The 17,965-nt window shown below is 40.5% G+C and overlaps 1 protein-coding gene across 1 annotated transcript in view; it reads left to right on the top strand.

Annotated features, from left to right (window-relative positions):
* l(1)G0289 (plexin domain containing lethal (1) G0289) overlaps positions 1–17,965 on the top strand; it is a 203,430-nt gene that overhangs the window by 43,082 nt on the left and 142,383 nt on the right. The window contains exon 4 of the mRNA XM_090374888.1: positions 16,117–16,186. Coding sequence (XP_090231014.1) covers positions 16,117–16,186 — 70 coding nt within the window. The remainder of the gene's footprint in view (positions 1–16,116; positions 16,187–17,965) is intronic.

Below are 17,965 nucleotides of genomic sequence, written 5' to 3' on the forward strand. Positions count from 1 at the left end.
CATTTAAATGTTGGTCACTTTGAAAGGCATCAGATCACTAATGTGAGTGATTGAAGGGTGAACAAAGCGAATATCATGTGAAATCACTGTTGATCATCAGCGATGATACAAAGAACAAACTTTTTTTTTTTTTTTTTTTGAAAGGCATCACATACCCAAATCTTGTCCAATAATTTCATAAGAAACTTTGCAGAGACAGTTAAATGTTGGTCACTCTTGATCAGATCACTAATGTGAGTGATTTGAAGGGTGACCAGAGCGAGAATCATCTTTGGCGAACAAGTGGCCCTCTTTAAGCTTTACATACTTTTCTGAAAGCTTGTTTTTAACATTTTGTAGATTTCTGTTGCATAATTTCCTAATTTGAAACAAAATGTGATACAAATTCCCAGTAAAATCAGTCATTTTAAAGTGAGGCAAAACACACAACTTCTATTTTGAAAGACTTCAGACATGCAACGTGTTCAGTTTGATGAGACACTGAACATGTTGCAACAAGTCAACTCACTAAAATGGTTCAGTTCAATGACAGAGGCTACAGAAAGTTTTATTTCCTCAGGAAAAAAAACAAAATGAGAAAATGCTAATCTCACCTTGCTTCCTACACCCCCCCCTCGACGTGGGCACTTGTACGTGGTGAGGGGACCTCCCAGTGATGCTGCTGGACTTGCAGACTAGCATCACTGGGATCCAACGCCCACAGCCCAGGTTCCAGGCTTACATCAATGGAATCCGGCGTGTCTGCCGTGCGCTGCGACCCGTGGAAATTCGGAAAGGGGGATCCTGGTGGTTGAGGGGCCCAGCTTCAATTCACCACTTTGGCCCCTGCTTCGACAAGACGGGTGGTCCTGGAAGGCCCGGCTAGGATCAATCGGCTAGTAGGCTCGCCTGCGAGGGTCAACCGTGTCAATGCCACGCCCATACCCTCATGGTCCGAGGGACAGGATTCAGGCTGGCGGCGGTGCAGGTATAGTGTCTGGGTAGCCCTGGCGTCCCACTCCCGAGCGCATTTATTGCATGCCGGGTAGTGGGCATCCCTTTGGGCTCCGTGGTGGGTGGGGAGCCCGGGCACTGAACAAATAAAAAACCTCTATGAATCCTGATAAACTTATTCCTTCAGGGGCCCCAACCCGGTCCCTATCTGAAAATTTAGACAGTGAAGCAGATAGCATTATTGCTAAAAAGAGGCAGCGAACCGAATTACCATCAGGGCCAGTCCCAAGGTTCTTAATCATGCATTCTACCAATGAGACACCGATTGGTAAAATGTCGCCCTTTTTCATTCAAAAAGGGTTAGATGGGTTAGCAGGTTCACCCAAATCAGTTAAGAGGCTTCGTTCTGGAGACCTCTTAATTGAAACTAAAAATGACAGGCAATCTGAACATCTCCTCCGAACAACATCAATCGGAGGAATACCTATAACAGTGACACCACACAGAACACTCAACTCATCGAGAGGTGTCATTTCAGAGTGGGACCTTCTCGACGTAACAGAGGAGGAAATCTGCTCCGAATTAAAACCACAGGGAGTCATTGCCGTCAAGAGAATTACTGCGCGAAGGAATGGAAAAATTGTTAAAACCAAGAGCGTTATCCTGACTTTTAACTCTCCTAAACCTCCTGACGAGATTAAAGCTGGATACATCAACTGTTCAGTGCGTCCATACGTTCCGAACCCTTTACGGTGTTTTAAATGCCAGAAGTATGGACATTCTCAAATGGCCTGCCGTGGAGTCCTTGCATGCGCTCGATGCGGTGCAAAGGACCACGAAACGACAGCATGTTCAGCCGCAAAACCCACCTGTATTAACTGTGAAGGCGAACACCTGGCCTATTCACGAGCATGCCAGAGGTGGAAAGAAGAAAAAGAAATTCAACGGCCGAAGGCAGAGCTAAATATATCATACCAGGAGGCAAGGAAATCGGTCAAACCCCTGAATATCAAGAAACCTACCTACACCCAGAAGGTAGCGGGAGATGTTCCGTCGGAACTCAGACGGACATGACCATTCCTCCAAAGGAGTCTTTCACTCCCATCGTGCGATATCTTTTAAGTTCTCAAAAACCTGCACAGAAGGACCAATCAGCTGCCACTCCTATATCGGTACCTCCTAACGCTCCACAAATAACAAAGGTAACTATGAAAGAAAAGAATAAGAAAGGGGAAGTCCCCCCTAGTACCCAAGAAAAGATGGATGTCGGGCAGAAGGAGGTACCCGAAGATTCAGTCTTGGAACTCTTTGCGGAGGAAGAAATGGACACGGGACAGCGTCCATTCTTCCCCAAAAAAGAGAAACCCAAGACTGATAAAAGTAAGCCCTCAGCACCTCGGAAGCCGCCTGATGGACCCACCAAGTCCAAATAATGGCTAAATTCCTACAATGGAATTGTCGTGGATTCCGGCAAAATATTGATGACATCAAGGCCCTCCTGCAAAAACACGAGCCAGTTTGCTTTTGCTTGCAGGAGACATATCTAAAGGCAAATGATGATCCCACCATGCACAACATCACATTTTTTCGAAAGGATAGAATTGCGGATGGCCCTGTACATGGGGGAGTGGCTATCCTTGTGGGTAACCAGACCCCAGTGCAGCCCTTGCTAATTACAACCAGCATAGAGGCTGTTGCAATTCGCCTTTCAGTGGGATTTCTATTAACTGTGTGCTCCATTTATTTGCCACCTGGGACTGACATCACCCAGACAGACCTTGATGATCTTCTAACGCAGCTGCCTCCCCCTTTCTTACTTCACGGGGATTTTAACGGACATAACACCCTGTGGGGTAGTGCTAACATCAACGGAAAGGGACGAGTCATAGAGCGTATGCTCAATGACAATGACCTTTCCCTTATAAATACTGGAACAAACACTTTTTTCCACATGCCTACCCGTACTTTTTCTGCCATTGATCTCTCTATCTGCTCCCCTTCTCTACTCCCTTCACTCACTTGGGAAGTGGAGGAGAATCCATACGGAAGCGATCACTTCCCCGTGATAACCTTGTTACACAGTGGGAGACCATGTCTTCCTTTTAGGTTACCACGGTGGAAGATTGATCAGGCTGACTGGACTGCCTTCCAACATCAGGCAAATTTTGATCTTAGCACAGTCAGTCAAGAGCCTATCAATGATGCAGTTAAGTACATCACAGAAATCATCGTCCAAGCAGCTGCTAATACTGTCCCAAAAACATCAGCCCGGTTTCCACCATTTCCCAAACCTTGGTGGAATTCACAATGCACAGCAGCAAAAAAGGCTCAAAACAAAGCGTGGGGGATATTCCGCCGATATCCTACCATGACCAACCTTATAGCCTTTAAACGTGCACGAGCCAAAGCACGATATATCCGCCGTCAGAGTCAAAAGGAATCGTGGATCCGTTTTACATCATCTATTAACCAGTCTACCAACTCTAAGGTAGTCTGGGATAAAATCCGGAAAATGAAGGGAAAATATACATCCCACCCTTCTTCAATCCTAGATTATAATGGATGCGCTATTGCAGATCCAACTGCAATAGCCAATGCTCTTGGGGAAACATTCTCTAACATCTCCGCAACATCCTCGTACTCCCCAGAGTTCCTGGTCCTGAAACATAAATTGGAAAAACAAGCACTTAATTTTAAGACCAAGGGCCTCTATCCCTACAATGGGGCGTTCACTATAGAGGAACTCAAAAGAGCCCTCACTCTTTCCAAAGCAAGTGCTGTTGGACCAGATGGCATCCATTATGAAATGATTAAACATCTTTCACCAATATCTATGGATTGTCTGCTCCTTCTGTATAACAGAATCTTTACTGAAGGGCAGTTTCCGGACTCCTGGCGAAAGGCAATCGTTCTTGCCTTCCCTAAGCCAGGAAAGGATCCAAAAGTCACCACCAACTATCGTCCTATTGCTCTGACTAGCTGTCTGTGCAAAATCCTGGAGAGAATGGTCAATTCTCGTTTAATATGGTATTTAGAATCAAATGACTTTCTTTCCAGCATCCAGTGCGGCTTACAAAGAAACCGGTCCACTCTGGACCATCTTATTAGAATGGAAGCATCCATCCGGGATGCTTTCCTAAAACGGGAACACTTGGTGTCGGTGTTCTTTGACATGGAGAAAGCGTATGACACAACTTGGAGATTTGGCATTTTAAAAGACTTACATAGCCTAGGCCTAAGAGGGCATCTGCCCTTTTTTATTCAAAACTTTTTAGCCAATCGATCGTTCCAAGTTCGTGTGGGATCCTCACTCTCTCGCTCCTTTAGCCAAGAGGAGGGAGTACCACAAGGATTTGTGGTACTCCCTCGATTTTTATGGCAAAAAGCGTGACACTTAATACTGATTAAGTGTCACGCTTTTTGCCATAAAAATAAATTCCATCACAGAACAACTTCCTCCAACTGTAAACAGTGCCCTCTATGTTGATGACTTTAGCATTTTTTGCCAGTCGTGCAACATGAGGGTTATTGAAAGACAACTGCAGAAAGCCATTGATAGTCTGAATTCCTGGGCACTTGCAAATGGCTTCAGGTTCTCGCCGGAGAAGACTGTTTGCGTACACTTTTGTCGCAAGCGTAATCTTCATCCTGAACCCGAATTAAGGCTCGGACAAAATGCTATTCCAGTAGCAGCAAACACAAAATTTTTGGGACTCATATTCGATAAAAAACTAACTTTTTTGGATCATATTCGTCAACTCCGCACAAAGTGCACACGTGGGCTTAATATTCTCCGCTCGCTCTCCTCTACATCTTGGGGAGCAGACCGATGTACCATTCTTCGGATTTACCGTGCACTTGTGCGATCCAAACTAGACTATGGGTCCCAGGTATATTCCTCAGCCTGAGACAGTGTTCTGTGGTGGCTGGACCCCGTCCATCATCAGGCCCTACGTATTGCTACTGGAGCATATCGCACATCTCCTGTCCAGAGCTTATACGTCGAAGCAAACGAACCACCGTTATCGCTTCGACGTAAGCAGTTGTCTTTAAAACTGAAATCCCTGCCAGACCATCCTACGTGTCCATTCGTTTTTGAGCCACGATGGGAAAATTTATACAATACCCGTAAGACTGCCAATCATCCTTTTGGTATTCGTCTCCAAGAGCTACTCAAAGAACTTAATATCAAGGTAGACAAGGTTGCCCAAACACCAAAGCAACCCTTTCCACCCTGGCATGCTCATGTCCCGGCATGTGACTTGTCCCTTAGAAATTGGGGAAAGTCGGACACTCCATCGTCGGTCTACCTGCAGCTTTATTCAGCACACCGAGCTGAACATTCTGACTTCGCGCCAGTTTACACAGATGGCTCGAAGTCGGAATCATATGTGGGATCTGCTGCTGTCTTTATAGACACCACTACATCGGAGCAGATTCCCTCTGAATGCAGTATATTTACTGCAGAGCTGCATGCTATAGAGTTAGCCTTGGATCACATTAGTAAATGCCAATACCAACGGTTCATTTTATACTCTGACTCTCTCAGTGTGTTACAGGCTTTAATATCTGTGAGATATAATCCTCATCCGGTTCTGTCTAGCATTCAGCAGAAGATTCACTTCCTTCGAGAACGTGAATATGATATCCGCTTCTGCTGGATTCCCAGCCACATTGGGATTAGGGGAAATGATTTGGCTGACACTGCAGCCAAATCAGCAATCCCCAATAATAATCGCTGCCTGTCAGTCCCCTATACAGACTACAGGCAAATAATACACCAAAACATACACTCCCAATGGCAGGACTCGTGGAATAGACAGACTGGAAATAAACTATATTGTATAAAGCCTGTAATTGAACCGTGGCAGTCTAGTCTGCGCAGGAATCGTAAGGAGGAAGTTGTTCTTGCCCGGACCCGCATAGGACATAGTCATTTGACACTCGTTTTTGCTGAGGGCTGATGACCCTCCTATGTGTGAGTCCTGCGGCACAATCTTAACAATCAGACACATTTTAGTTGACTGTACCAGTTTTAGAAATGCTCGTTTTACCGCTTTTAACCATCTGACTGAGCCGTATACACTCAGTCAGATTTTATCCGACAATGACCATGTGTCTGCTATTTTTAATTTCCTAAAACTAGTAAACCTTTTTACTCATATTTAAAAAACTTATTATTTTAAGACATTATGTTACAGTTTATACTTGTTTTTATAATCTGACGTAGTGACCTAATTCAGTAGGTCACTGAAAGTATTTACTTTTTATGACAAGGGTTTGGCGCATTATAACCATAGTCGCTGATGCGCCAATAAAAACTCAATCAATCAATCAAGCTTCCTACACCAAGAAGTGTTGGTTGCAAAAACTATTAATGAAGTCCTAATGATAGTTTTAGATAACACTGTAAAGAGAGATAGTAAACTTTAATAAAAGCAGGCTTCTTAAATAATGCATATTTTCTCATATATGTATGAAGAAATGGGTAAAAAACACAATATTCTCCTCATTATCAAGGTATGCCAGTTATCGGGGGATGAGTGTTAAGTTGCATTTTTGAGCTTAAGGCTACAATGTTGGAGTTATTTGAGTGTGAAAATAAAACTGAGTTTATATAAAAATTAACTGTGGTGCACCAAATTAGCTTTTCTGTCTGATATGTTTGAACTCCTGAACAAAACAAATTCCAGTATGCAAGGAAAGAGTGGGAGCATTTTGATGCAACAGACAAGCTTTCAGTGCTTAGAGACAAATTAATAATTTGGTCAAGGAAAGTCGAAGAGGACAATTATGAAATTTTACCAAAAAATTCTGATTATTATTTGAAGAAAGATATAAAAAATTTGATTTGTAAATACTTGACATTACCGAGAGATAAACTTGAAGGGAACTTTCCAGATTTGAACAAAATCAGATATTAGCTGGCTTTCCATGGCAGAAGAAGAGGAATTTGCAGAGCTAAAACATAAGTAGAACTTGAATTAAAAATACCAAGCAAATGATCTGGACAGCTTCTGGATTTAACTGCAAGAAGATTTTCCTAATTTGGCTAAACGAGCTCTCATGGTTTTGTTGCAGTTTTCAACTACCTGCTGTTGTGAAACTGGGTTTTCTGTGATGACCAGTATCATCATCTTCAGCCATTGTCGATTCACTGCAGGATTAAAGCTTCTCAACAAGCTTCCAATGCCTGTGGTATTGTGCTTTCTGTTGCCATTGTATACCAGCAAATTTCACAATTTCATCGATAAACCTAATCTTTTGCCTTGGTCATTTAGAGTCAGGCAGTATCCATTCCAAAATTCATTTAGTTTATCTCTCATCAGTTCTTCTCGATATGTGACCTGCCCATTTCCATTTTAAGTGCTTTTTTCTTTCAATGATGTCACAGACCTTGGTTTGTTGGCAGATCCATGCACGTTTTTTGGTCTCTTGGTTATGTTCAAAATTCAGTGCTCCATACTTCTCTGTGTGACCCTCAGTCTTTGTAAAGCTTTGGCATTTGTTTTTCATGTTTCATATCCATAGGTTAGGACAGGAAGAATACATTGATCAAAAACTTTTCGTTTGAGACAGAGTGCCAAGATTGTCTTGAAGACTATATTAAGCTTTCCAAATGTTTGCCATCCCAGTTTTGTGTCGTTTGATTTCCATCACGATGTTTCCATCTGTTAATTCCTTATCCAAGATAAACATACCTTTCCACTTCTTCTAGTTCTTATCCATCGTCTATGATTTTCTTTGTACATTTGTTGAACGTAACCTGTGTTTTCTTGATATTCATTTTCAAACTGAACTTCTTGCTTTCATGCTGCAGTTAGCATTAGTTAAGGTATATGATGAAAGAAAGCAAGCTTATATAGCATTAGCCAAAAAAAAAAAAAAAAATTCCCATTTTGCCATCCGGTCACTGCAAATGTTGATCTAGTTCAGCCTTAAATTTAAGTCTGAACTAGACAAACATTTGCATCAACTTCCACAACAACAGATGGAAGTCTGTTCCAGCAATCAACTACCTGCTGGCTAAAGGCAAACTTCCACACATCTTTTCAACAGCTGCCTATCCTCAGTTTGAATCTATGCTCTTCACATTCTTAATCTAATCTTCTTCTGGATCATTGGCAAAGAGAATGATATCAACTGCAAATTGTAAGTAATTCAGGTAATCTCCATTTATGTTGAGTCCTTTATTATCCCAATTTAAATAGCAAAAAATTTATTCTAAACAGGCAGAAAATAGTTTTGGGATGATTCTCTCCTTGTCAGGCACCTTTTTCTATGTCAATCTGAAAACTGTATCGTTGTTGACCCGTATTGATGCATTTGGTTTTTCATATATTGATTGGAAAATATTAATGTAAGCTCTGTCTACATCTTGGTTGATTAGGGTGCTGATTATTGCTTGTTTTGTGACTGAGTGGAATGCTTTTTCCAATTTGATGAAGGCAATACATAATGGAAGGTTTTATTCATTATGCAACTCTATAAATTGCTGCACCATGTGGATGTGATCCATTGTACTGAAGCCTGCTTGTTCTTTGGGTTGTGATGCATCAAGTATCGTGCCTATTTTTCTTGAAATATCTTTGTGAAAACCTTGAAGACAACTGGCAATTAACTTATTGGTCAACAGTTTTTTTTTTTTTAAATCTGTCTTGTCACCTTTTTTGTGCAGTAGGATGGCTTCTGCATTTTTCCATGCTACGGGTATTTGTTAAGTGGAAGAATTTTCATGATGGAACATTCGTAGATTCACATAGTAGCCTGCCTCTGTCATCTCTTTTTACATTTCCATATGGGCCAACAGATCATTTCCCATTTTAGACCTTACGAATTCTCACATTGAAATCTGCCATTACAATTTTATAGTAGTAGTTGTCCTGTTTGTAAAGTGCAATACATATTCATAAAATTCTTTAACTTCATCACTATGGCTACTTGTAGGAGCATAAGTTTGAATAATTTTAAGAGAATAGCAACTTTTTAGCATAATAGCACAGCAAACAATTTTTTTGGTAATACTTTCTACTTTTATGGTTGAAACCCAATTCTTTTGTTGATCAGGAACCCAATTCCACCACTCCATCGGTATTTTGTTCCTTTGTATACAGCCAGTGTCCATCTTCCAGTTTGACTAAATCTTCCCCTTTTCTTTGAGTCTCTCATAAACCGATGATATCTTAATTGATGTTTTCCAGCTCCTGTAATAGCTCTAGATGTGAGTCTGTATTCATACAGACTCACACCTGAATGTTGAGCATTCTAAAGTCCAAAGGCAGCCTAATTGAGCCTGGTGATTCTTAGCATACTCTGCCAGTGAGCTAGTTTCCTGCTGCTGTAAGTAGTACCTCACAAGCCTCCAGGGACTGTGGTCAGTTTTTGTTGTGAAGCCATGAACCGTAATCTGCCATGCTGATCCAGTGTGGGTTGGCGGATTTTGGATCGATTTAGTCTGGTGTCTTAGCATTGATTTTTCAATCATGAGTTCATGTCAATCATTCATGGAACCCCAGGTTCTGTGAAGTGCCCCATTTGAGAAACGCTGTTCTACAAGTTTTATGACAAGCATATCATTGCCTGTTATTATGAATACCTAATAATGCAAAACAATACAGAGATATCTATTAAAATATGTGTGTTCAGAAACAATATACAATTACAGTTAAAAAGAGAGAGATAAGCTCTTGCATGTGCACAGATTCCAATTAATTCATTTGCAGAGTAACTAATGACAAGGCAGATACCCTACCTACAGTTTTAAGCACTCTTTAGGAGGTATACCTAATCAAGTTTTCAGTAAGGTTTGAACATTGCACAATGATAGAAAAATCACAATCACATAATTTCTACAAGGATAGTCCTCCTATATTTGCGATGCTCTACAAAGCTTTACAGATTAGCATCTAGGGCTTGTGCTGCCTGAAGCATTTGACCAGGCAGGAAGCTATCTGCAGTATGCCAGCATCCCACATTTGACCTAAGGGATGGTGAGGCCTTGGGATGTGAAGAGGGGCTGCTCCAGTGGCAAAAATCCCAGATGTTTGGAGGAGTCTTTTTTTTGTGCTATTTGACTCCTGACCATTATGATGCAAGAAAGCAAACTGACACAGCATTAGCCAAAAAAAAAACCCTTATCATTTAACCTATCCACTCGTTCCAAATGTTTTGTCTGCCTTGAATCTATTTAAGCTATCAACTTCTACAACGACAGATGGAAGTTTGTTCCAGCAATCAACCACCTGCTGGCAAAAGGCAAACTTCCGCACATCCATCCTACAATTGTACTTCCTCAATTTGAATTTATGCCCTCTCAGGTGATTATTCTGAGCAAGAGGAAGAAACCCATCAGCATTGAGCATGCTCAAACCATTCAAGGCTTTAAACACCTCAATCAGATCACCTCGCAGGTGCCTAGTTTCCAGATGCTGTAATTTGTAAAACTTAAGCCTTTCTTCATAAGAGCAACCCTTTGTTATATTCACTTATCTTGTTGCCCGTCTCTGTACTCATTCCAACAGCTCTACATCCTTCTTAAAATGAGGCCTCCAGACCTGTATATAGTACTCAAGGTGTGGCCTGACCATTGCCTTATACAAGGGGATGATTACCTCCTTATCCCTGCTAGAAAAATTCCTGTATATCATTAACAACACACCATGAGTTACTCTTGCAGATGGTCTGCACTGCTCAGAAAACTTCATATCTGCCTGCACAATTACCCCATCTACCACTGTCACTCTCTACTACTGCCAGTGTAGTACCACACAGTTGATACATTACTCCTGAGTAATGTATCAACTGCTTCCCATATCGGCGCCTCCGTAGCCAGGTGGGAAGGAGCAGCAGTGTGTTGCACACGCTTCTTGATTAGACAGGGGTTCGAGCCCGTCACCACCAAATACGGAGGATGCGGAGAGGTCAGGGAATAACCACCGCATATCCCGGAGCAATATGGTCTTAGTTGCTAATGCTCCTAAAAACGAAATAACAACAACAGCTTCCCATATGCAGTACTTTACAGTTATCAATGTAAAACTTCAGTTGCCACCTCTCAGCCCATCTGCTCAACTTTTCAAGATCCTGGTACAGCAACGTACTGTCATTAGTGCCATTAACAACCCTGCCGACCTTTGTATTGTTAAATTCATTAATGATATTGATGATATACCATCATCAATATCATTAATGAATACAGAAAAGAGCAATGGACCCAATACTGAACCCTCGAGGACTCCACTAATAACGTTAGTCCGGGAAGAGCAGTGTCCATTGATTACCACTCTGTCTTCTCCCACTCAACCATCCCTTTATCCATAGCAGCAATTTGCCTCCAGTGCCACACTGCTCCAATTTGTGTAGCAGTCTTCCATGTGCAACAGTGTCAAAAGCCTTTCTAAGATCCAAATATATATCAAAATTATTCTTTCCATCCAGTTCCTTTGTGACTACATCATAGTATCCAATGAAATTGGTCTCATACAAGACTTCCCTTAACAAAACCATGCTGTGTCCGAGTTATAACTGGAGTCTTGTCCAGATGATCCTGCAGTGCTTCTTTAACCAGTACCTCCATTAATTTCCCTGTAACAGAAGTGAAACTAACAGGTGTATAAATTACTTTTGTCTCCCTTTGATCCTCCTCTGTGGATTAGGGTAACATTTGCACATCTTGGATCCATGGGTACCTTCTCTGAGTCCAAGGAATTGCTCATAATTATGGCTAAGGGTTTGCTTACTTCCTTTGCTGCCTCCTTTAATATAACTAGATAGATCCCATCATCAAAATTTCTTGCGACTACCGACTAACTGGTTAAATAAATTTGTTAAAATAAAAATGATATAGATAGATGTGAGCTTCAAGCTGACGAATTTGTTACGAAATCTAACCCGCCTCATGTCAATCAATTTATTTCCTACCGCCTACATCTATTATCCGGGCGTATCGGAAAATGAGGCCTCCAGACCTGTATATAGTACTCAAGGTGTGGCCTGACCATTGCCTTATACAAGGGGATGATAACCTCCTTGGACATTTGCATCTCCTTCATATACAATGTAGTAGTAGTAGTAGTGGCATGTGATGTAAGAAAGCAAGTGTATGAGCTTATGCAGCATCATCCAAAAAAAATCGCACCATTCCCTCCAAATGCCTGTCCAATTCTTCCTTAAATTTATTTTCAACTTCCACAACGACAGATGGAAGTTTGTTTCAGCAATTAACCACCCGCTGGCTAAAGGCAATTTTCCGCACATCTATCTTTTCTTAATTTGAATTTATGCCCCCTTAGGTTCGTTATCTGAACAAGTGGAAGGATCCCATCAGAATTCAGCGTGCTCAACCCATTCAGGGCCTTATACACCTCAATCAGATCACCGCGTAGGTGCCTAGTCTCCAGCCACTGCAATTTGCAGAACTTAAGCCTGTCTTGGTAAGAGGATCCCTTCATTCCCCTCACCAATCTTGTTACCCTTCTCTGTATGTGCTCAAGCAAATCTACATCCTTCCTAAAATGAGACCTCCAGACCTATACGCAGTACTCAAGGCCTGGCCTGCCCATTGCCTTATACAGAGGGACAATCGCCTCCTTTTCCCTACTTGCAAAATTCTTATATATCATTGACAAAACCCCATGACCTTCCCTGGCAGCCTGTCTGCATTGCTCAGAAAACTTCATATCTGACTGTGCAATTACTCTCAGGTCTTTAATTTTATACCACCTTAAGTGTAGTACCACACAGTTGATACGTTTCTCTGGGGTTACTTCTACCCACATGTAGTACTTTACATTTGTCAAGATTAAACTTCAGTTGCCACTTCCTAGCCCATCTGCCCAAATTTTCTAGATCCTGTTGTAGTAGTACGCTGCCATTACTGTCATTAACAACCCTGCCAACCTTTGTATCATCTGCAAACTTCGACACTAAGCCTGATATACCTTCAACAATATCATTGATAAATAAACAAAACAACAGTGGACCCAACACCGAACCCTGTGGGACTCCACTAATAACATTATTCCACGAAGAACAGCACCCATTGATTACCGCCCTCTGTCTTCTCCCACTCAACCATCCTTTTATCCATTGTAGCAACTTACCCGTAATATCATTCTGCTCCAATTTGTACAATAGTCTTCCATGCACAACAGTGTAAAAAGCTTTCCTGAAATTCAAATATATGATATCAAAATTATTTTTTGCATTCAGTTCCTTTGTAACCATGTCATAATATCCTATCAAATGTGTGCAACTTCTGCGGAGGAAATTACAATCTATTATTTCTAAGGTGAAAATACCTGTTCCTCCTTCCTACAGAGTGATTCCGTATACCGTCTTAAGAGTCCCGATTGTGGGGGGGTGTTATGTAGGTGAGTCTGGTAGAAGATTGAAAGATCGGGTTTCTGAGCATGCCGTGGCTCTGCGAACACTCCGCAGTCGCCGAGCATTATTGGGTTGAGTGGCACAATCTTGATCCCCAACGGGATATTGAAATCGTTGACTATTCACGTGATTACTGCCAGCACTCATGGCACGTAGTCACCAATAATAGCTATGAATCGCACGAGGGGAGCATACTTACACCCTATTATAGAATGTACTTTATTGCAGTGCGATGAGTACTGGCAATCATCAAGTGTACATAATTCTGCTGTACCTACACCAGACTCGTGATACCTGATCACGCCCAGCTGACTTGTGCTATTGTAACCATCAATATATACTGAAGTACACCATTCACAGATTAGCTTATAAAGAGACACTTCTCTTCGAAAGCTACTATGTATTTTAACGTTTTTATTATATTATATTTTAACACTTATCTCATTGTATTTTAACGCTTTTATCTTATTTTATTTCTGTTTTATGTTATGTATATATTATTTTAATTTTAACAAATTTATTTTTACCAGTTAGTCAATTGTTGCAAAAAAACTTTGATATAATGCAACCCAATGCACAAACCCTGTTTTCTAATGGATAGATCCCATCCACCCCAGATATAGCATACTTTGCATTTATCAATGTTAAACTTCAGTTGCCACCTCTCAGCCCATCTGCAGATATGTTTATCTTCAACAATTTCTCCTCCACTTTACTCTCAGTTATTACAAGATTATCTAGCTTACTGCCAGAGTTTAATACACCTCTGGCATTTCCCTCCCTGAATAACTCCTCATGTGTGAATGTAGATGCAAAATACTCATTTAGTTTGTTAGCTACCTGAGCAGGATCATCAACAGTTCAGCCATCGATATCAAGTGGACCAATCTGATTCATCCCCTTCCTTCTAGAGTTTACATAAGTAAAAGAACCCTTTGCATCCTTTGCCAAAGATTTCTCGTAATCTGCTTTTGCCCACGTAACTTCTTTTGTGACTTGGTTACAGACCAGCTTATATCTATCATAGACTTCTGTGTCATATGTTAATTTATATGTATCCCATGCATTTTTCTTCTCTGCCACGTGTCCAATTAGTTCATCTGACATCCATTTAGGCCTAAGTCTTGAACAATATTTCTTAGTTGGCATGAAAAGCCTAGTAGCTTCCAAGATTATTTCTTTGAATGCTTCCCATTTTGAATTTGCTGTTTGTAACATCATCAGTTGGTTCCCCCCCCCCCCCATATAGAATTTAAATACTATCTCAGTCCACCATAGCCACTTTTACAAAAGCAAAAACCCTTCCCTTTACCCTTGGTTGTAGTTACCTCTTTGAATAAATACTACTTCAGCACAATGTGATCACTGCCACGTAGTGGTTCCTTTATCTGCAGATTCTTAATGCATGAAGAATCACTGCTGATAATCAGATCAAGAGTATTACTCCATCTAGTTGCCTCCCGAACATGCTGCTGTAGAAAGCAATCATCCAATAAATCCACAAATGTCTTGCTAGTGTGTGTGACCAACCCATAAATTCCAGGCCATCTCTGGAAAATTAAAATTCCCCATTATAAGACACTCTGATTTTCTGGCCTACTCTATTTCTCTCCACAATTGCTCATTATACTCATCAGATTCATTAGGCCTATAACACACACCTCTCATTTTTCCTTTCCCAGTGCTTATGTCACACCAAACAAACTTAACATTGCATTGTCCACCAACATCAATTGGATGCACTTCTCTAGATTTTGTGTGTTTAACTGTACTCCTAGCATTGGTGTACATGTAAGTATATATGCACCTGTTTCTACTCTTAGTTACCCTAATACCCATATTTACTTATTTCACTATGATTCCCAGCAGTCCAGGAAATCCCCACTACCTTGCTTTCCAACTGCTTCTCATTTCAATAGAAGCAGTGCAAGAATCAGTTTCACCTCTGCCAGTGTCTACTGTTAATCTATTAGTCTTTGTATCTCCCCTCCCAAAGCTAGTAGTTTTCTGACCCATCTAACTCTGCCTCAATAGCATTAGCAAATATCCTTGCACTTGCAAATATCCTAGCAAATATCCTTGCACAAAGGATATTAGCAAATATCCTTTCCATTGCCAGTGTCTACTGTTAATCTATTAGTCCTTGTATCTCCCCTCCCAAAGCTAGTAGTTTTCTGACCCATCTAACTCTGCCTCAATAGCATTAGCAAATATCCTTGCACCCTTTCCATTTAAGTGTATCCCATCCCTGTAGAAGGAGTCTCTCCTGTTAACAAGCACAGACCAGGCTGAGAAAAATTTTACCCCTTCAGCCTTGCACAATCTCTCCAGGGCCGAATTGATTGGCAAGGCTCTCATCATATACTCACTCCTGTCGTGTCTGGGCAGAATTGCAGACACTTTCAAATTCAACCCTAACTCACAGCTTTTTTTCAGCATTGACCTGTACTTGTTAAGTAGATCTGCCAGTCTCCTTCTCTTAATATCGTTGTCATTACTCTTAATATCATCAAATTTGTTCACTTTTAACAAATTGAATCATTATTTACATTTTAATTATTTTTAGTTGTCATAAATGTTTATTGATATAAGTTCAGTTGTTTTTAGTGCATAATTTTCATTGAGAGATGCTCCTCTAAAACAGCTCAACCACTAGGTATACCTCTCCTAAATTCTGAATTCTAAGATCTAGCACTTCTCAATCCCTTAGGGCTAGGGTGCTGGATTTTAAAGAGTTTACTGTGAATTCTACCTCCACTCCCACCACCACTAATTGCTCTCTTTTTACTTTTATAATAGACAATATCCATGACATTTGAATTTCCATTTTATGGGCATTATTTGAGAAATATCACTATAGCAACAGGAGGTAAGTTTATCTTCTTTTTGTACATGATTTTCATTTTTAAATTTTGAACTAACTGTTGGGCACAAGGGATGTCCATTTTACCTCTGAGCTTAAAATTTTTACTCTTTCCCAATTGTGTTATCTGGTTGGTTATAACTGCTTAGCTGCCACACTGGAAAATTTAATACACTAAAAAGAAAAGAAACTTGTAAATTTTAATGACTATTAAAATCACATAAATGTGTGAAATTTAGTATTCCCCCAGTATGATATTCACTTTTGATCCCCATCACTATTTTTTAAATTGGAAAAGTTTATCTGTAAAAAAAATTTTTTTTTTTTTTTTTATGGTTTCAATATGTCAAAAAATGCTGTTTCTGTGGAAACTTAATGTTGTTTGGTTTCCTTCCTTTAGCCACAAATGGCCAATCCATCATCATTTCTCATACAGAAATGTCTGGAAAGTGCAGCAGGTTCCCTGAAAATGGTGAGACGTTTTAAATCTGGCAATCTACTGATTGAGACCACCAGCTCCAAACACTTTGAGTCCCTTCTTAAACTCGCCACATTCGGTGGAACTCCAGTCAAGGTGTCACCATATGCTATACTCAATACCTCCCAAGGTATAATCTAGAATGGGACCTAGTGAATGTCTCAGAGGAGGAAATTGTAAATGAATTACAAGATCAGAAAGTCACAAGCAAAAAGAATTATGCTGAAGAAAGATGGCAAACTTATCCCAACTTGCAGCATCATACTGACATTTAGTTCACCAAACCTACCTTCATCAGTGAAAGCAGAGTATTTGAACTGCCGCATTCGGCCATATATTCCAAACCCAATAAGATGTTATAAATGTCAGAAATTTGGACACTCCCAAACGGTCTGTCATGGTGATGCTCGAAGGAGCATGCCCAGGCTGATTGTAAATCACAGTCCTCACTCTGCCCTAATTGTAAAGCCAACCACCCAGCCTTCTCTAAAACATGTGACCAGTGGAAATATGAAAAGAAAATCCAGAAGCACAAGATAGAAAAAAAGTCATTTTCAGAAGCAAGAAAACAAATATAGCAACAGATGCCAAAACATACATATGCTGATGCTGCTAAAAGATTTTATACAATCTTCAGACTGATACATCAATTATGCCAAGCATATCTATTTCTGAATGGGCTCGATCTATACTCTCTTCCATACTTCAATCCTCAAAGCAACAGACTTCAAACAGATCTAGTAACAGATTGTTTATCCCTGGATCTCGTGATCAAAGAAGAAACAAATATCTGGAATGCATTTATCCAAAATAAACATCTCGTCATGGCATGTCTCGATATAGAGAAAGCCTTTGACACCACTTGGTGTTTTGGTATCCTGAGAGATCTTCATTTCCTGGATCTGAAAGGTCACCTTACTTCATACAGAATTTCCTACAGCAGAGGACCTTTCAAGTTCGCTATCCGCAAGTCCTTTCCAAAACATATACAGGCAGTTCTCGCTTTACAAGTTCCCAGGTTTACGAGTTTTTTTTTTTTTTTTTTTTTCCTCCAAGTATCAACAAAATCAAAAATGTGAACATTAATTGCAAAAAATGAATGTTAAACATTCATAAATACCGCATTCCAAACCACGTGTGTAGCTATACAATACAGTGTACCCTGCTTTATGATATTAATCATTTCCAGAGACACCTCGTATTATGAAAATATCGTAATGTGAACCCAATAGCACATTGTTTTTTTGATAATTCGTTTCGAGATCTCGGAAGTTGAAATTTTCGCTGTATAACTAAGCTATTTATCT

The sequence above is a fragment of the Mastigoproctus giganteus genome, chromosome 1 (genome assembly GCF_048544385.1).
Source record: "Mastigoproctus giganteus isolate SK-2022 chromosome 1, ASM4854438v1, whole genome shotgun sequence".
Classification (NCBI taxonomy): Eukaryota; Metazoa; Arthropoda; class Arachnida; order Uropygi; family Thelyphonidae; genus Mastigoproctus; species Mastigoproctus giganteus.